The 21,852-nt window shown below is 41.5% G+C and overlaps 1 protein-coding gene across 2 annotated transcripts in view; it reads left to right on the top strand.

Moving 5' to 3' along the window:
• LOC149462796 (ras-specific guanine nucleotide-releasing factor RalGPS1-like) overlaps positions 1-21,852 on the top strand; it is a 160,703-nt gene that overhangs the window by 107,449 nt on the left and 31,402 nt on the right. For both annotated transcript variants that reach the window (XM_089676314.1, XM_089676313.1), the window contains 2 exons: positions 8,890-8,997; positions 13,726-13,776. In XM_089676314.1, coding sequence (XP_089532440.1) covers positions 8,890-8,997; positions 13,726-13,776 — 159 coding nt within the window. The remainder of the gene's footprint in view (positions 1-8,889; positions 8,998-13,725; positions 13,777-21,852) is intronic.

Genomic DNA, 21,852 nt, shown 5'->3' with positions numbered 1-21,852 from the left:
GAAATCCAACAGACCCAACAGTCATGACATGCATGCTGCTGATTCTGTGTAATTGAATCACTAATTGAAAGGGGCATGTTCAAAATAATAGCAGTGTGGAGTTCTATTAGTGAGGTCATTCATTCTTTGAAAAACAGGTGGCAATTATTGCCCTTATTTAAGGAAGGAAGGCAGCAAATGTTGTACATGCTGGTTACAGTGCATTTCTCTCTGAAATTCTGAGGAAAATGGGTAATTCCAGACATTGTCAGAAGAACAGCGTACCTTGATTAAAAAGTTGATTGGAGAGGGGAAAACATAAAGAAGCGCAGAAAATGATAGGCTGCTCAGCTAAAATGATCGCAAATGCTTTAAAATGGCAACCCAAACCTGAAAGACGTGGAAGAAAGCGAAAAACTACCATTCAAATGGCTAGAAGAATAGCCAAAATGGCCAGGACTCAGCCAACAATCAGCTCTAGGAAGATCAAAGGTCTAAAGTTCCCTGTGAGTACTGTTACAATTAGAAGACGCCTATGTGAAGCCAAGCTATCTGCAAGAAGCCCCCGCAAAGTCCCACTGTTGAAAAAGAGACGTGTTGAAGAGGTTACAATTTGCCAAAGAGCACATTGACTGGCCTAAAGAGAAATGGCGCAACATTTTGTGGACTGATGAAAGTAAGATTGTTCTTTTTGGATCTAGTGGCCGGAGACAGTTTGTCAGACGACCCCCAAACACTGAATTCCAGCCACAGTACACTGTGAAGACAGCGAAGCATGGTGGTGCAAGCATCATGATATGGGGATGTTTCTCATACTACGGTGTTGGGCCTATTTATCCCACACCAGGGATCATGAATCAGTTTGAATCCATCAGAATACTTGAAGAGGTCATGCTGCCTTATGCTGAAGAGGAAATGCCCTTGAAATGGGTGTTCCAACAAGACAACGACCCCAAACACACCAGTAAACGTGCAACATCTTGGTTCCAGACCAACAAGATTGACGTTATGGAGTGGCCAGCCCAATCTCAGGATCTTAATCCAATAGAAAATTTGTGGGATGACATCAAAAATGCAGTTTCTGAGGCAAAACCAAGAAATAGAGAAGAACTGTGGAATGTAGTCTAATCATCCTGGGCTGGAATACCTGTTCACAGGGGCCAGACGTTGGGTGACTCCATGCAACACAGATGTACAGCAGTTCTCAGAAACAGTGCTTATACAACTAAATATTAATTAAGTGATTCAAAGGAAAGCAAAATCTTCAAACATTTTTCAGTTTATATAGTGAATGGTTGAGTTTGTAAGGAAGAATACAAACACTGCTATTTTTTTGAACAGTCTATATTCACTTTTCTTCAATTTTTTTTTAGAGGAACAACACAAATTTGATATATATTCATGTTTTGATTTGGAATAGAATGTGTAGTGTTCCCAATACATTTGTGTGTGTATGGAAATACAAGGATTTTGAGCTTTATTCACTTTTTTCAACACACTGCTATTATTTTGAACACAACTGTATGTTCAGAAAAATAGCAGCAGGTGCTCTGGAATGATTCCAAATTTGTTATACTTTGCTGTTATGCAGAAGGCAGTTTAACAAAGACCTTCAGAGTGGTATATGGATGAGTTTCTTTAGGCAACAGTGAGGCATGGTTGGAGGGTCTCTGTAATTTCTTTATCGTACATAACGGGACACAGAGCAGGCTATTCATGACTATGTGGGTTATATGCCACCTATAGGTGAATGGACACAGGCCAACCAATCAGAAGAGGTCCTCCCCTATATAACCACTCATAAGTACTTTCCAGGTTTTTTTTTTTCTTTACTTTTTACAGGTTCTCCTCCTCCCCCCCCCCCCCCCCCAGTGTCTGTAAGGTGGATGGGCACTGAATGTGTTTCTTGTGCTCCTGTGGCATACCTAAAGTCTGGTACAGTTCCTTAGAGAGTCATGGACTCTAATTTGATCCATTTGCAGACTCCACCTCCACAACATCTCCAAAATACGCATGTTCCTAACTCCAGAAATTACAAAGTAACTCATTCACTCCCTTTAATATATCATGACTTGACTACTGTAACTCCCTCGCCGGCCTACCTCAACACAGGCTATCCCCGCTTCAGTCTATCTTGAATTCTGCGGCCAGACTCATCCACCTTACTAACCGCTCCATATCCACCACCCTCCTCTGCCAATCCCTCCACTGGCTTCCGGTTGCCCAACGCATAAAATTCAAATTATTAACATTGACGTACAAAGCTGTTTATAACACTGCCCCAAACTACATCACCGACCTGATATCCATCTACCACCGAAAACGCACTCTCTGCTCCTCACAAGACCACCTACTCTAGTTCCCTGGTCTTCTCCTCCCATGCCCGTCTCCAGGCTTTCTCCAGGGCTTCCCCCATCCTCTGGAACTCACTACCCTAATCCATCAGACTGTCTCCTTCCCTTCCTCACCTTTAGGCGCACCCTGAAAACCCATCTCTTCAGAGAAGCCTACCCCGTCCTCACCTAATTGCCAATCTCCTCCGCTCTTCCCACCACTCCATCCCACACAGCTATTTCCTCCTGTACCACTCTCCCCTCCTAGATTTTAAGCTCCAAGGAGCAGGGCCCTTGAACCCCTCGTGTATTGTATTGTTACTGTGATGTCTCGTGTACTGTCTCCCATTATAATAAATACTGTATAATAATAATTTGGAAACCTGTGAGCAAAAAATGAATAGTACCCGAGCCTCGCTAAATAAGAACATTTTTGCCTGTAATGCAGCCTTACGGCGCTTGACCCCATGTAGGTGGAACCCTGTTTTAAACCTGACCAAGTCACTTTCCAGTGCGGTGCTGTATGGTTCCAAGGCAGTGGCCCCACATTATGGGGACCGGGTCCATGAAGGTCTGTATGACCATGCCCTCCATGAGGGGTGAAGGTTATTGCCTGGCGGAAGTCAGGGACCTGCAGTGGGATTGGTAAACTATCTTTTTTTTTTTTTTTTTTTTTTCGCTCTGTAAAAAGAAAAAGCTCAAATTTGGTGGGAACAGAAGAGGTATTGTTTATCTGTCTAAAGTTTCCACCAGGGGGAGTGCTCACAACATTTTAGACTGGGACGTGCTTGCCCTTTGCTTTTGTTGGGGCCACTAGAGGGAGCATTCTGGTCTCTAGGAGTGCAGTCGGCCATCGGCCGTAGGGCGCATCCACGGTGGGGTGCCCACACATTAAGGTCGCGCATGCATGAGCAGTAGCGACCCGAAACGAAGGTCGGCCATATCTATCAGGAGGCCAGAGCACACGTGGGATGCTGCTGCTGATGGGTTCCTGTGGCTGGGACACAGAGCAGGCTATTCAGTGGGGCACGTAGGTACTCCCCTGAGGGGGAAGGAGCGTTGGCCAGTGTCAGGAGATTCCTTTGGTGGCCTGTAAGGTCAGCAATTTGCATTGAGTGTTTTCTTCAGTACAATACTTGCATAGCTGTATCTTGCTATTGCTGTTTACTATTGGAGGAGCACAGGTTTTTACGCTATCTGAAGTAATGTCTTCCAGAAAGCGCAGTGGGGGAGGCATAGCAGGAAAGGGCACTAATGTGCCGCCGCTAGGTCCTGAGGAACCTAGCCGATTTCTGCTGTATTATCTTCTCCTGAGAGTCCAGAAGCAACTGGGCAGTCTTAGCCAGTTCATTTAACTGGCATTTTGGCTACTACTGGGGCATCTGCCTCGGCATATGTAACCAAGGATGATCTTGCTTCAGTCTTAGCGGGTTTAGAGGATAAGGTCGCAGAGATCATTGCTTCAGTTTCTCGGGGGACTAAGAAGCTGGAGAGATCCCCATCACTAGAGCCACCAATCCTGAAGACGGAATGGGTGGAACCTGAGGATGAGGAAGAACTGGAGGAAGGTCAGGCTGTAAAGTCTGAGGGATCACAGCCTGAGGAGAAACGGGCAGTCTCTGCCTCCCAATCTCAGAGGTTATTATTCCAGGACCTCACTGATATGGTATGATCCGAATTCAGGCTACCTCCGACAGAAACCTCTGAGACTACATACTCCTTTCCGGGCTCTATGAAGCCTCGACAGAGTACTTGGGCCTTTCCAGTACCTCCTCTTCTGGAGAAAATTATGCATGATGACTGGGACCACCCAGACAGGGTTTTTGTTACACCAAAGAGGTTTTCTCTTTTGTACCCCATGGAAGAGAAGTTTAAGAAATGGGCTTTGCCTGCAGCTGTTTCATGCCTGAATAAGTCTTTAACATGTCCTGTGGATAATGTCCAGGTCTTCAAGGATCCAGCGGATAAGAAACTGGAGTCTCTCCTTAAGTCCTCCTTCTCTCTGGCAGGCTGTTTTTAAAGCTTATTTCCTGCTTCTCATAAATATGTAAGTTTGAATGTCCAAAGCCTGGCCAGAGGTTTACCTAAAGCAGTGTTAAGCACTCAGCTTTTTTAAATTTTTGCACTGCTAGCAGTAAATTTCAATGCCCCAGTGTGTGCCCAACAGTAGCATAACCCCCAGACTTCCAGGTAGGGCACAGAATGAAGGAAAAGTAAAGAGCAGGAGGAGCATGCACAATGGAGGATGCAGGTAGATTGGCTTGCAGCTCTGGACAATGGTAAGCAGTGTACATATGCCAGAAGCATACACACAAGGGTGTTTCCATGGGACACTAAAGGCTGGTACACACAGGCCAAATGTCTGCTAGTTCAACAGAATCCGACATTTGGTTAGTGTGTACAGATGCCTGTCTAATGACAGACTTCTGTCAAACAGACATGTTGGAAAGCCAGCAACCGACCGGGGGGGGGGGGGGTACAACAGCCCACAGAAAAATATCTTGGTCAGTTACCACTGCACAGGGTTACATATATGAAGGGGCCAGCACTGAATGGTTGCATTACAGGCAATCCCCACTGGCTCGTCCACTTCCATCATAGCAGGGCCTGAGTACCATCCAACTTAGCACCGCAACCATAGGAATGGATCCTGAAAACACCGATCCCCTTACTCCTATTGGAACCTTCTGAGAATCTAGTGTGTCAGATTGTCTCTCTGTAAATGTCATAAAATGCTTTATTAAATAGGATCTAATTAAATAAAAAAAAAAAAATTAAAGCGCATAAACAGAGAAAGTAAGCTAAATTATTTCAATATTTCGTGTATCTACCTTTTTTACATGGAAGAAAAGCATCAATTCTTCAAACACGTACTAAGCAGTGTACAAAGAAACGCTGCAGGTAAGTCATTTGATACACAAAGGGGAACTAACAACAGTTATGCAAATTTAAGAAGAGTCATTTGCTTCAGACAGGCTATGTCGAGATCAGGGGTCTCTGATGGACAACTTTTTTTTTTTTTGCTAAAGAAAGTTCTATATGACTTTGGTTGTATGTTTAGAGTCATTGTCCAACTTTAGAATTAATTTCGGACAGATCAGACATGTCCCTGATGGTACTGCACAATGGTTAAGTATCTGCCTAAACTTTTCAGCTTTGAAAAGCCAATATTTCTGACCAGTTACTCAAGTGCAGGTTTAGAAACACAGTCCCAAAAACTGTATTTTTCCTACATACTTACCTGTAAAATCTAAAAGGGTGGGACCTTACCTTTTAAACCATAGGCTTGAATGATCAATGTGAAACTGTTGCCTTGGATGCCGCCTGCCCTTTTATAGGCCTCGCTGGCAGCATGAACAGAGCATCTGACCACCTGACCTGTGCTGTCACCTTTAAGAAGACCCTTACAGCGGATACCACATCCAACCAAGGTATGCAGAGATTTTTCTCTTGCTGACTGAGGCCTAGAAAGAAATGAAGGTAGAATGATGTCCTGATTGAGATGAAAAATAAAAACCACCTTTGGTAACAAAAAAAAACACCACCTTATGATGCAAAACTAGAAATGGTTTTCTGCAAGAAAGAGCTGCCAGCTCCAACACCCTTCTTGCAGAAGTGATTACCACTAGAAACAAAACCTTATGAGTCAACAGGACCAGTAGAAACTCCCTAATAGGTTGAAATAGTGTTTTTTGCAAAACCTACAAAACCAAAGTTTAGGTCCCAAGGACAAAAAGATAACCTGACACGAGGAGCAGTACTCATTACTCCTTGTAAAAACTTGCAAACCAAAGAGTGAGACGCAATGGGCCTCTGGGGAAAAAAAAATCGCTAATGCTGAAACCTGGCCCTTAAATGGTGCCAACAGCCAATTTATTCTCCAACCCTGTTTGAAGAAACGACAGAATCCTACCAACCACATACTTTCATGGCTGCCATTTAGGACCTCATACCAGGAAATGTAAGCCTTCCAGTTCTGTAATAAATGTTCCTAGAGACTACCTTTCTAGCACCCAACATGATGGGGATAATAGAATCCGATACTTCCCTATCCTTTAGGATCTGCGTTTCAATAGCCATGCAGTCAAATTTAGCGACCGCAAAGCTAGGTGCAATAAAGGACCTTGAGACCGCAAGTCTGGCCGACACAGCAGGGACCACTGCCCATCTACTGCCATCTTCACTATGTCTGCATTCAAGGCCTTCCTGAGTCAGCATTCCAGACCAACCTTGTTGTTCAACCCGGATGCCAATAGATCTATGTCCAGGCAACCCTTTCGCAGGCAGATTCCCTTGAAAACCTTGGGATGCAAAGCCCATTCCCTTGCAATCAACCGCTGGTGACTGAGATAATCCACCTGCCAATTTTCCATGAATGAACTCCGCTGACAAACTTGAAACATATCTCTCTGCCCAGGTCAGAATGTAATTCACCTCCTCCTGAGCCCCTTGTCTCCTTGTACCACTCTGTTGGTTGATGTATGCCATTGCTGTGGCATTGTCGGACGGAATCCTTAAAGGCCAACCCTGAAACCTGGATGTCAAATACCTCAGAGCCAGCCTCACTTCTCGAAGTTCCAGGACATTGATGGGTAGAAGCCTTTCCCGTGGATGCCATGTTCCCTGAACTGTGGCCTCCTCCAGGAAAGCCCCACAACCTGAGAGGCTGGCATCCATGGTTATCAATTTCCACACCACTGGCTGAAAGGATCTTCCTATCTCCAAATTTTGAGTCGTCAACCACCAATTCAGGCTTCGCAGTACCTCTGGAGACAGACACACAGTAAATACAGGGCCGAAACCTTCTTGTTCCAAACAGTCAGAATGTTCCTTTGCAGTGGTCTGGAGTGGAATTGGGTATAAGGATTCGCCTTGAAGGAGGACACTATCTTCCCCTGCAACCTCAAACAGGTGAATTGAAGAATACCTCTTGGCTTTTAAACTGCAAACCTCGTTCCTCAGGGCGCAACATTTCCCTGGAGGCAGAAATACCTTTGCTTGAACTGTGTTCTAGGACCAACCCCAAATACTCCAGGCTTTATGCTGGCTCAAGGGCCGACTTCCTTAGGTTGTGCACCCAGCCCAGCTGTTCCAGGATCTGCATTGTAAGGACCACATCCTGCTTCAGACCTGACACTGACCGACCTCTGAACAAAAGATAGTCTAGATAGTCTATGACCAATAACACCTACCCCCCCCCCCCCCCCCGAGTTCTGAGCAGCCCGAAAACAGAAGCAAGAATTTTTGTGAAAACTCTTGGAGCTGTGACCAGCCCAGACGGTAGTGCTATGAACTGGAAATGCTGAGCCCCAAATGCAAACCGCAGAATTCTTTGGTGAGAAATGAATATTGGCACATATAGGTGTGCGTCCTTGATATCTATGGACGCTAGAAAAACTCCTTCCTGTAAAGAGGCCACTACTGACCGAACCGATTCCATACGAAAAGACCGGACATTTAGAAACCGATTTAGACTCTTGAGATCCAAAATGGGCCTTACATCTTCATTTGGCTTTGGGACTGTGAACAGATTTGAATAAAACCCCTGAAACCTTTCGTCTGCTGGAACCTCTGATCACCCCCTGATCGAGGCGATCGAGTCCCTGTAATAAAGCTCTTCTCTGGATTCATTGATACTTTTGAATGTAGTAACCAAGGAGGGTGGGTAAGACCCAAAATTCTAGTCTGTACCCCAGAGAAATCATAGAAATGACCCACTTGTCTTGGATTAGAACCCTCCAGGCAGCAATAAAATTCAAAAGCCTTCCCCCCACCCGAACGAGTAGGGGCACCCCTTCATAAGGAGTTGGACTTTGGATCTGCCTTAGATGACTTGCAGATAGACTGCCTGGTAGATGAGGGGCCAGCAACTGAAGCCCCTGACACATTTAAAAGAAGGGCGCTTAAATCTCCTTTTAAAGCGTAGAAGAGAACTCTTTCCCCCTCTAATCTTTTGGATATATTTGTCCGAATTTTCTCCAAACAGCCACTCTCAATGAAAGGGAAAAACTGCCAATTTGTTGCATTGCAGTTCTGCCGACCAACACTTTAACCACAAAACCCTGTGCATGTGTACCGATAAGAGGGCCAAGCGATACATTTGCTGAATTGAATCCTTAAAACCATCATCCGCAAAACAGAGTACGTGATACATCCTTCTAAATCTCAAGCAGAGTATTTCCAATGCACTAATGGTCTTCCAAGCAGCCGTTTGACATGGTCAGAAAGACTCTGGCAAATGCCAATAGCTGCCACTGCTGGCTGTGTAACTTTGTACTTTGGTGTCTAAATTCTGGCCACAAGATCATTTTAAGGTAAATTGTAATAACTCGCAATGTGTACACTGATAACACCATACTTTCCCTATTTAAATGTATTTATCTACTTTCTACTTAATGTACTTCTCTACAAAATAGGAGAGCCAATAAGGATATTTGGATTAGCATCAGCTGTCAGATTCTTCACCATATGAAAAATAGTTCCTTGTATGCGTTACCTTGTGGATTTCATATAGTTTTAACCTCCATTTTTGTGTTTTCTGGAGACTGCACTGACTAATATGCTTTCTTTTTGACAGAAAAGCAGCAGCTCAGAATCCCTGAGTGATAAAGACTCAGCTGCTCTAAAGAAAAGCTTTGATGCTGTTGTGTTTGATGTCCTCATGGTCACTCCAGAGGAATATGCCGTAAGTTCTGTTTAGTTTGACATTGTTATAATCTGACTTCCCTCCTGTTAAATGTGATTTATTTTGTTTTCTATAAAATAAATGAACAACACACCTTTGCTGCAGCTACTGTATTAATCTGAAATCTATTACACTCCCACTTGCCTGGGAGTAGGTGAAGATTAATATGCTGCACTTTAAATATGTGAGATTGTTTTGTAATTGGTTTAGACTGTTTTAAGCTACTTTTAGCATGCAGTCTCTATTTCTTATTGAAATTGATACTGTTTTGAAATGATCTAGCTGTAACTTGAAATGATAGCTGGCGCCACATATTCAATGTATCCTTTTCTTTCCATGTCACTTTAGAATAAAATTCATAAATGTGATCCGCTGGATATGCAGTTTTGAATACCTAACGTATTCCTACCAGTGACCAATTTCAACTTTATTTGCTGTAATCTCTAGGCATTTTGGGGATTGTACATTTAATTTCTCAGCCAATTGCTTATGGCCCATTTATGCCACTTATGTTCATTGTGATGCTAAATTACACATTAATGTGCAATGTGTTTAGGCAGCCCATTTATTTAATGGGATGCCTGTCCAATACTTTTTAATAGGGTGGAAAAATGTCACAATCTATTTTGGTTTTGTATTGCTGGCATTGCACTGTTTGGGGAAATTCACTCTAAGAGGAACAGAATCTTAGGGGTAATGCAACATTTGACAGTGGTCCATAGAACAAAACAGAGAAATCTCCCAAATGAGACAGACTAGACATTTACTAGTAAACCGAGAGACTGCAGTTTGTATTTTGCCCAACGGTCCATGTCAGAATCCAAGAGGCGGGCTATAAAGTCATGACGTGTTGGTATAGGGTACCCACCCCTTGGTCTCTCCTAAGCGTTGGTGATGTCAACAAGAATTTGGCACCATATATTTTTGGACAAGCCCTCATATATGTCTCTTCTGGTATTCGATTCAGAACCTGATCTTTAACAGACATCTTTTTAGCGGAGAAGCCAGAGATGTGCTTACTTCATCTAACTCCACTATCAAGGTTTAGATACAAGAGATCCCCGCTGATCCACCTATTTAATGCAGATAAAGTACGTTTCCCATAAAATTGGATGTCAGCCCCCCCCCCCCCCCCCCCCCAACAGTTGGCCAGTGGATAGCTGTGGTGAACGAGTGCAGTGTGATGGGATATTATTGGCAGCTTCAAAACAGAGAAAGGAACAGTTCTACAAAACATGGTTTTATTGGCACGATTTCCAATACTCTCGGGATTACACTACATTCATGTACTCCCTGGCTACTCAGACAGTACCTCCTGCATAAATGGTACCCATTAGTAGCTTGGTAACTTTGGACATTTTTCAGTGGCCTTAAACCAGTGCTTTGTTCCCCTTCTTCCCCTCCCCCTCATTTCCTTTTTTTTTTTCCTTTCCGCCTCTAAACTCGTACTTTTCTCTGTATTTAGCATATACCAGTTTTCTTGTTTCCCTGGCTCATCCTGAACCACACTATCTAAATGTTTTTGTGTTTCTTTATTTTAATTACAATTTAAGTGCAAGGCATAAGGTATTGTTATGATATACGCTGTATCGCTTGAGAGTGTTCTAAGTACATTTCAGCTACTTCATGATGTATCAGATTGGCCTCTCAAAGGAGCTTTATTTTTTGTAAGATTACTTGTGTATCTGTATTACTTTGCTCATGCTGCTGTACCTGTTTTGGCTTTAAAACATGCCTTATTTAACAGTGATGTTTTATGCTATACTGAAGTATGCATAAAATGTTATGAATGTGGGCAAAAAACAGCTTAAGAAGGGGATATAATGTACTTATAAGGGTTGCTGACTTGAGGATTATTAATTGACAACAGCTTTCAAATTTAAAAAAACATTCCATCTACACCCTTTCTCCCCTATCTGAGGTAAAAAGCTGTATTAGTGCATTTGCAACAGAAACAATTGAGTACTGTTTGTGACTTTCTTTGTTTGCACAAACTTACAATTTTCAGATCAAACTTTTGGGGTACGTCCCCTTCTTCAAGGTCCAAGTAGTACTACTAAAGTTTCAGCAGAATATTAAAAGAAATGGTTATAGCAATGGTTATAAAACTAGGATTAGACTAGAGATAAGACAGAGAAAAAGCAAAGACTTGGGGGGGGGGGGGGGGGGGGGTGTTGGGATGACAGTCACAGGGAGGGTCGTAAAACTGTTGTTCAAGGAGTGAGAAAACCCATGTCTAGATTAAGGCCATTATATTGTATCCAAAAGAAATATCATTCTTCGTTCAAAAGTTTTCCTTTCCTGAAAATGTTTGTAATTCCCTTTAAGAACTAAGATATTGAAGTCTTCCATAGTGTGGTCCGGTTGTGAGAAATGGTGTCCAACAGGTGTGCAGAACTCATCTTCTTTTTGTACCTTGATGGTATGTCTGTGCAAATTCATCCTTGTTTGCCAACATAAGATCTTTTACTACAATTTTTGCACTGGATAAGGTACACAACATTACTGGAGGTGTACCTGTATGATCCAGTGATATTGAAGATCCCTTTTGAGTGTGTGACACTTTTTGATGGATTAATTTGGTTGCACAGTTTGCAGCATTTTTTATTGCAGGGTATGCTTCCATTTTTTGTGAAATCATAATCAGATGGAAATTTCCTACTGATTAGTCTGCTAGTGTCCCGAGATGTTTATCTCTGTCTTCCGGGTCTGAAAATATTTGGTGGTATGTGATGGCCTGACACTGTGTGATGCCCAGTTTTAATGTGTTGGGGGTGAAAGCTGGAACTGTGAAAGCTGGAACTGTGGAGGTAGTTGCATTTGTCAATGGGTTTCCTGTATATTGAGGTGTGAAGCTTGTCATCCCTGATGTATACTGTGGTGTCTAGGAAGTTGATGTGTTTTTGACTATTCCATTTTTTAGTTTGATGGGTGAAAAGTGTTGATCAATGAGTAAAATTGTTTTAGATTTTCTTCCATCTGTCCATATAATGAAAATATCAAAAATATAGCGATAGTATCTGTATGGTTTTTTGCATGCTGTTTAGGAATTTTTCCTCCAGGTCAGCCATAAATAAATTTGTATATTAGGGTGCCATTTTAGAACAGACGAAAAACTGACTGGTGGAGACAGTCCTGGGATCCTTGGCTGGCAAGTGCCCGTTTCTTAAAAGTCAGCAGCTAGAGTATTTGGCTGCTGACTTAATTTCAAAAAACGACTGGAGTTCCTCTTTAAAATGTAACCATAGTTCAGCCTCCCCTTTCAGTGTAAGATATTTGTGCTTTTATCCCCATGTATTCTCTCCCTATGAGAGCAGGTATTATACCAGCTCAGGGTCGAGAGACACACACACACACACACACACACACACACACACACACACACACACACACACACACACACACACACACACACACACACACACACACACACACACACACACACACACACACACACACACACACACACACACACACACACACACACACACACACACACACACACACACACACACACACACACACACACACACACACACACGACAGCTGGAGGAGAATTAACCTACCAATACACATTGCTTTTAATTTTATCTCATGTAGTCCTGACAGAGCCTTTTTTCCATGACAGTTTAGTCATGTCTAAGGAGAATTAGGAATATGTATCTCACAAACCTGGAATGGGATTCTGCAGCCCTTAAACCAACTCTAAATTCTATAAACGGATTAATAGAGTATTGGCACCATGGAAAATTTCACATTGCCATGAGGCAGCTGTATATTGGACACAACACATACTGAGCCATTAGTGAGCAAAACAACCCAACTCATTTTATGGGTCTCCACACTTCGTTAAGGATTTTACTTCGGGCTATAAGATTAAAATCAGGTGAGTTGGGTTTTTAAATACTTGCACTGGTCACAGTGAACCTGTATAAGATCTGAATATTGACATACTTATAGTATAATAAGTAACTTAATTTTATTAGTGAATTCTTACATTTCATAACAGTAAGTATCCTCCTGCGCTTAATGCGGAAGTCGCAAACCTAACTATAGCTGCTGCCACTTAACTTAAAACCAATAAGTGATGATATAAAGTAACTGTAAATAGTGAAGTGCTATAAATCCTATCTATTAAATACAGATAAATATTATATATTACTAGCCGTGCACACACAATAGTGCTCAGTGACAAGTAATTACAAACAAATAAATATCTCTTTCCACAAGTATAAGTGAAACATGACCTTGAATATGTGACAAGCTACATTTCATACTGCTCTTTTTTGAAGACCGACAATAGCATTGTCTTTGAATGTTACAACCCAATACATTTTTGCTCCCATTTGAAAGGAATGGAAGGCATGCTAGGGGTTACAGATGACCAAAGGCTGCATGCATCGCATGTATCACTATATTATCCTGGTGTATATTGTGTCATAATATAGCTTATATTTCATACATATTGAATTCTTTTCCACAAACTCAGTCTGACCTTGGTCCAAGTGTGTAGAATGAATGTTCCCTGCCAGCAGGGCCTGGTTAGCCGACTTATATTGTACCGTGGTATAAACATGTCAGTTGGGCCCCAGAGGGAAAACAAAACATCAGAGTGGATCATATGCTGCTAATATGTTTAAACATACATCATCTTCAATTCATTGATTCCAGTTTACCTGCTGGATGAGGTTAGTCTTCAGGCTTAATCCTCTGGGCTTTCTCTTGCAGGGTCAGATAACACTAATGGATATGCCGGTTTTTAAAGCCATTCAGCCAGAGGTGAGTAGTTCATGGAATTACAAATCTTAATGTCTGGCAGTCTCAACATTTCTTCCATAGCTTTAACTGTTTGACATCACATCTTTCCTTCTCCTTACCTTTCAAATGCTTAAAAATCCAAGTAAAGTGTATTGAAGGCTGCGTTTTTCTTGTTTACTTTTAACTAATGCTTCACCTTAAAGCTGTGGTTCACACCGCTGCGACTTCAGGTGCGACATGCGATTTACAAATCGCACCTGTAGTCTTATCTAAAGTATTTTTATGGCACTGTGATTTCAAGTAGTAGGATTTGAAAAATATTTCCTGCATTACTTTTTCACCACTTCAGTGAAATTTAACTTTTATAGGCTATAAAGTAAATGGCACTGAAATTGCACCTGTGTCTGTATCCATGCTACATTGAAGTTGCACTTTAAATGGGACCAAGGACCAAATTGCACCACTTTGAAATTGCATTCGGTGTGAATCAGGGCTAAAGGAAACAATATGGCAACTGCCATTGCTGATTTGTTATTGAAGGTGCCTGCTGCAGGCCTGTCATCCTTACTCTTATGTCACTTCTTGGTGAGTCACTGTCCTAGAACCTGCATGTGTATAACAATTGTCCTAACAAATGCTTCCAGGTGAGACTCGACAAGTTGTAAAGCTACTTTGTTTTAAATTTTTTTCCTATATCTTTACAGAACCTACAATGTAGCACAGTGGTACAGCATACACGGTCACATGTTGAAGAAATCTTATATTATTTACATATACAAACTGTGTATTTTCTTTAATTAGAAATCACTTAACAAAAAGTTAATGAAGGGGTAACACTTTATTCTCTAAATGCTTAATAAGTACTATAATTAAAGAGTTATGTTCATTTGCATTTGAGTCAAACAAATCTAATGGGTGATATTAACCGCTTCCCGACCACCCCATAACAGAAATACCGCTACAGGGCGGCACGGGTGTGCAAAATCACATGTGTATATAAGTGATTTTGCATTTCCGGGTAGGGGGTGCATGTGAGGCGATTACTCGCGTAACTTTCACGTAAACCATTTAATTTACATGTATTGGGATTTTTTTTTTTTTTTTAGCAAAGACGTAGCAAAATACATTTTGGCCAAAATTTCCAGAAATTAGATTTTTGCAATTTTTTTTTACTCGACATGTTTAATAGCAAAAAGTCAAAAATATTTTTTTTTTTCAAAATTGTCGGCCTTTTTTTGTTTTTTTCTAAATAACGCAAAAAATAAAAAACACACAGGCGATCAAATACCACCAAAAAAATGCTCCATTCATGGGGAAAAAACGACGTACATTTCATATGGGTACAGCATTGCATGACCGCGTAATTGTCAGTTAAATTAACACAGCGCCGTAACATAAAAAATGGCCTGGTCAGGAAGGGGGGTAAATCCTCAGGAGGGCGAATGTTTAAAGAGAAGTTGAGGTAAAGAAAGTGTAAAACCTAGTACACACGGTCAGAAAATGGTATGAAAAATACCGCTTTCGAAGCAATCATATGATAATCTGATGGTTAGTACACAGATTTCATCTGAAATTATTAGAAGGGACAAGCACAAAAATATTTCTCATGCTATACCAGATCGTATGATTTTTGTTTAATCAGAACAGATTTAGTCCGAAAAAACATTATAAATACACTACATTACATTGCTTTCGAATTTTTATTCTGTCGTACAAGAATTTTGTTAACTTTAGTAACCTCTTAAGTTTCGATATGAGACTAGCATGCAAAAAAAACACGGACGATCATTCTTCCAATATCTTCAACGTGTGTATGGGGCTTAAGTCTTTGACAATAGTGCTTTGTTCACAGTAGGCATCACATCCAAGATAGTGGAGCCCAGCTTGAGTCTCGGGGCTATTGAGCACCTCCAAAGAGGGTTTGCAAGTAAATAACACCCATATCCAAATGCTTTAAATGTCATCAGACCATTAATATTGGCATAGATTTGTGCAGAGTCTCTCTAAAGTAGAACTCAGAGCAAAAACTTCTTTACATGTCCTTGTTGCTGATTTCCTGTCTTCACTGAATGTCATCCATCTTATGGTTCACTCAGTTGCTCTGAAAATAGCCTATTCATTTTCAAATCCAATTCTCTTTGGTTTCCTGTTTTGTAAGACCAGTGGCTGCTCAGCCTCCTATACCACCAGCCACTGGTCTTGGCACATCCCTTCTGTCGTTCTTTCTCTAGGATTCAGTGATGTATATCAGCCCCACTTGCAGTGGTGGGCAGATCAATACACATTCAACATGTACAGGCCTAGTATATCTAGTGTACCTGCCCACATTCACTAAAATTCCCTGTGGTTGATGGGAACTGTAGTTTCCTTTTATTGCAGAAATAGTGGAGATATGATGTAATCCCTTCTGTTACAATTCCTCATTGGCAGAGCAGATGCTGTTATCTTTTGAATTAGAGTTGAGATCATGAAAGTTCAGTTAGACTTTTCTCCTAAATGGTAATGATTTTCACAATTGTATTAACTGTTTAGTGTTTTGTGTAGGGGGGTGTACTAATGGGGGATTTTTTTTTTTGGCTATCCCAGAGTTCTTTAAGGATGCAGTGTGTTGGCATTATCACTGCTTCAGGTAATTTGCTTTACAGTGGTGAGTCAGAAATATAAAAGTATGTCATTTTGCATCTGAAATGTATACACTGATACAGACACATAGCAAGCGCAATATACAGGGTAAAGACACTGATACATACCCACACAGGTTGGAGTCTGAAGTATGCCAGTGCAATGCATTTTTTTCTATTTTTACTAAAAAGACAAGATACAAAGACACATACAAAGTGCCACACCACAAATGGAACTTTCAGTTCATTCAGTAGAAATTGCTGTTCAGACATCTCCCCAGGCCTAATTACATTTACTTGTGCATTACTGAGAAGCCCACAAGTAATTGCTAAGACATAAATCAGTAAGAGTTTCTGTTTCTCATGTTAACACCATCACTCTTAAATGACTTGTCTTCATACACTTGCTCTTGAGTGTTGACTGCTGAATCTTACATGCCACTCTTCTGATGATTTTTAAGTGCTCAGTTAAATTATATTGGTCGTGCCAAAACTAATTAGTGCTCAATAGTTCCTCTGATAGCAGATTTAATTGCACCTTTCAACTAGTATTGCACTTCTGTCAGTCTTTCTTTTCTCTGAAGACTTTTAGAACCAAGCACATAGAAGATGTAGCTAGTGTCTCAACTACTGTTGCTGAATGACATTTTCTGTTGTCCCCCTGAAGTTGATCTTTTCCCCATTACTGACTTATGTCTTGTTCTGTACTGCGTATGTGTCTGTGTCTGTGTGGAGGACTGTCAGACTCTCCAGGTAGGTGGGCACAGTAGTGACAGCACCAAATCTCACCCCAAAACCCCAGAGACTAGCAGTGGGGGGGTTACTTTCAACCAGCAGGTGGAAAGAAAAAAGATCTGATTGTCTCTCGCAGTCTCTCGCAGTCATTGGCTGCAAGCACAGATTGGATGCTGGTTTTCCAGCATGTCCCTTCGAGCAAAGCCATTAATTAGACTGGCTTCTGTGTGATAGACTGCAGTACACACTAACCGAAAGCCAGTTCACCAGGATTTTCGAATAGTGTACACAACTTTGCACACTGCTGATACCAGGGTTGTGGACATTTCTGAAAAAAACTACTTGTCCAAGGGACTAAATCTGTTTCACAATCTTTGTCCTGATAGAATTTAATTTTAATTTTAGGGCACAAAAAACAGCAATAAATAATTTTTTTTGTAAAATATAAAAGACGAGGTTGCACCGAGTAACTAGATATCCAGCTTATCAAGCGTTAAATTTGCGTGCACTCGTGAAATGGCGACGAAATTCAGTACCCTATATTTTTTATAGGTGACGCTTTTAAAGGCCCTTCTAGGTAATCAGTATAGTGTTACGGAGGAGATCTGGTGCTAGAATTACCACTCTCTCATTCTGGTGTGCGCGGCGATATGTAACGTGTATAACTTTTTCATTCGTAGGCGCCCCAGCGTGTGCTTTTACGTTTGTACATGTGCTTAATTTTTTTTTTGGAGGGGAGTGTTATGTGCTCCGGTGTAACTTTCATTTTTTTACAGTTTAAAAAAAATTTGTGTTAATTTTTTTTCTCCTAATTTTTTTTTCATCACATTTTTATTGAGACATCCAAGGTCTAAAAGACCCTGGATGTCTCCCCTCTGCTCTCCTGAATGTAATGCAGTGTACATCGCACTACATTACATTCTTTCCCAGCCTCAATTGCCCGGAATCTCTCAATGGGGACCCGGAAGTGACATAATAATGTCACTTCTGGGTCAGGACAAGAAGAGGAGGGGAGTGGAGGTGTCTGCTCTCCTCCCTCCCTTTAAGCCGCCAGTGGTGAGCTGGTTCCGGATCCGCAGATGGGCAAGCGGAGCCCGGGAGACAGTGGGCAGGGGGAGCTTCACACAGGGGTTGGGGGCGGAGAGGCTGGCACTTTGTGGAAGCAATCAGCAGCAGCACTGCCACCTGAATGCTTCCACCTGACAGGTGAGCCCTACTTCTTGCCTCCGCAGCAGAGCTGAAGGTAAAAAAAAAACAAAACCTGCCTACCTGGTGCCCGGAGTTGCATGTCTCGGGCGTTGGGCAATAGGAATTCAACAGCCCTGATTTTATATACAGTTATGAGACTGCAGGCACAGGAGCGCCCAGTCATCTTTGCATACCAACAACTGCAGTTTTTTTAGGAGGCGTTCAAGACAAAAGTTGTGTATTTCAGGGTATAATCTAGGCAGAATTAATATTTTAAAATGGTTTCTATAACAGCAAATCTTCACCTTTTCAATTTCATGTCCACATTCACTTTGCAGTATAAAATGTTTACTGCAAAACTGTAAATCTATTTAATTTACAACCCATACTTTACACTGGGAAATTTGTACAGGACCAGAGTATTTGCATTTTCCCACACTACCTCGGAGAGCCTGGGTAAGGTAAAAGCAGCCACCCTGATTCAGAAGTCCTCCTTCTGTACTCCTCTTCCAGTAGGTTTCCCCCTGTACTTATAATATATATGGAAGTGATTCAGGATGCAAACCTTGTGTCTTCCAATAACAGGCAGTTCCTGCAAAAATTAGGCGCCCCATTTGAACAGAAAACGCTAATGCTGTTTTAGGCTTGGAAAGTTTGTTAAAACTGCAATAACCCTTTATGCCTCAATTACATTTGTGGCTTTGTGTTTAGCATCTTGAAAGTATAATGCAGGGTAATGCAGAAATAAATGTATGATAATGAAGGGCCTTCTCCTATATGTGCAAAAAAAGTCACTTGATGCATTTTTGGACATGTTACCCTGCAGTTCCCGTTCAGATCACTTTAATGGAACACCTTCAAACCCAACACACATATCATCACATTTGCAATAGTGTGAGAAAACCTTTTATGCAGTAAATAGAATGTGGGTGCAGCTGTGTTAATTGTCTTGTAAATCGTTATATATTGTAGAAGATAAATTGCTGTCATCCTGTACAGCCGAGTCCAGTCCATCATCCTGATACATGCATCCTTTTGTATCCTTAGCTGTCACCATATGCTGTTTTACCATATAAAGTAAGAAGCCTCATGGAAGTTACATTGAGTATTGCCTGAGGCCTGCAGTAATAATTTCCTGTCTAACTGTTGTAATCTAAAAAAAATCTTGTAACGTTTATCCAATTGCTCTGTAGTTCATCAGACAACAAATGACAAGAGGCCTACAGCTGAACTCTAGGCAGGTTTAAAAATACAGTTTAATGCATTTATGTATGCTTTAAAGAGTGTTTATTTTTTAATGACTCTAAGGCCTCCTTCACAATACTGCATGCCCTCGCAGAGCTGTGCTTACCTGCACAGGGATGTACAGGTGTCCCATGCATCTACTTGCAGGGAGTCAAATTTATGTGTATTGGGACACTGCAGTGTATTGTGTATTGGGATGCAGCAGCTGCACCAGCACAGCCACTGTCTCAATATACAAACTACCTCACCGACCTGATATCCAAATACCACTCTTCGCTCCTCACAAGACCTCCTACTCTCCACTTCCCTGGTCTCCTCCTCCCATGCCCGGCTCCAGGACTTCTCCAGGTCTTCCCCATCCTCTGGAACTCACTACCCCAATCCATCAGACTGTCATCTACCCTCCTCACCTTGAGGCGCACCCTGAAAACCCATCTCTTCAGGGAAGCCTACCCCGCCCTCACCTAACTGCCAATCTCCTCCTAACACTCCATCCCCCACAGCCATTTCCTTCTGTACTACTATCCCCTCCCTCCTAGATTGTAAGCTCCAAGACCCCTCGAACCCCTCGTGTATTGTATTGTTACTGTATTGTCTCATGCACTGTCCCCCACTATAATGCACAGCGCTGAGCAAACTTTTTGGGTGCTATATAAATACTGTATAATAATATGACATTCATGTGGGTGGGGGTCCCTGCACTCATACTGTCTGCATTTGCGGACTTGCACTCACATATATATACTATTGAGACACAGCTGCTGTGTCTGTGCAGCCACTGTATCTCAATACATATCAATGGGACTGCCTGCATAGGGATTCAGGGAACACCTGTACATCCCTGTTCAGGTAAATAGACCCTGCATTGGCGTACGGTATTGTACACCCTGTGTGAACAAGGCTTAATGAAAGGACTTGATTCTGTTTTTAATATCTGAGCCAATCACGCATTCTATAGTATACCCTTTTGTTCCTTGCTTAATTGTTACATAATAAGTTATGTAGTGGAGGAAGGCGCAGAGTATCATGGCCAACATGGACAGTAATTAAAAACTCCCAGAAAAGAAGGTTGTGACTTCAAAGGAGGTAGGGGACAGTGCTAGGGAATTGACTCTTCCTGAAGCAGTCAGATTTACCAGAAATTTCAGAAGCACATTGCAAACAAATAACATATCAATAACGGGGTAGAAAAACACTGTAAAAAGGGAATTTAACCCTTTCACGCCTAAGGGTAAAACAAATCTAAATGCCTAAGCACAATTCTGCAACGTTGTTAGTAAAACCGTACATATCATCACAACTACTTTGTACATCCAGGATTATACCTTGATTTTTTTCAGGAGAAATTGGGCTTTCATTTGGTGGTAAATGATAAGGGATAGCTCCTGATTTTTTTTTTTTTTTTATTAAAGGAAAACCGTCCCAAAATGGTAAAAAAAATATATTTTTTTTTATTTAGCTGTGTGTTTCTTGTTACTACCATAACCAACACCAAAGAACAACCCAAAATAAATTCTCCAGCTCTTGACGATCGCAGTGATACCATATATGTGTATGTTATTTGTTATTTGTACCCGTAGTACAGCCCAGGGTCTCAAACCTTTTTAATTGGAATGAGTGATTGAATGTCTGTCATGTTTTTCTTGCTGTCTTAGCCACCAAGGTGAAATGTTATCAAATTTCTACCCCTGTTCCACAGGTGTACCAAGAAATGAGGGAAATTGGTGTAACCTGTATAACACAGCAATAAAAACCTGATAATGAAAATGTGTATTGGACAGTTTTACATGCGATCAATTCATGTTTGACTGGGGCATCATATGTCAATGTGATATGGAGATTTATATATAAAGTGACATTTCTAAAGGTAGCCAGTCAGATAAGTTTCAAAGTGTGATGTATCCTGTACCATCACTCTTTATTATTCACAAATCTAATTTCTATCCGCAAGGTTCTGCGAGCCTTTAGATAGCATTCCTCTAACACTTCTTTCCTCTTTTTTTTTTTTTTCTTTTTTCCCGGCAGTTTAGCTGAATAGGCCATAGTACTTTATGACCCCCCCCCACCTAATAGCCTAATATTCTAATATAGAGTAGGTCCCCTTTTGCCACCAAAACAGCCTTGACCCTTTGAGGCATGGACTGCGCTAGACCTCTGAAGGTACAATATGCTGTGCTATCTGGCACCAAGCCATTAGTACCCTATCCTTTGCTTCTCTAAGTTGCGAGGTGCTTCCTCCATGGATCAGACTTGTTTTTCCAGCACATCCAACAGATGCTTTGATTGGATTGAGATCTGGGGAATTTGG

Source organism: Staurois parvus, unplaced genomic scaffold (assembly GCF_062004578.1).
Source record: "Staurois parvus isolate SC_StPar_1 unplaced genomic scaffold, SC_StPar_1.0 ptg000166l, whole genome shotgun sequence".
Classification (NCBI taxonomy): Eukaryota; Metazoa; Chordata; class Amphibia; order Anura; family Ranidae; genus Staurois; species Staurois parvus.
The sequence above is the reverse complement of the archived record's forward strand: the minus strand, read 5'-3'. Positions and strand labels throughout refer to the sequence as shown.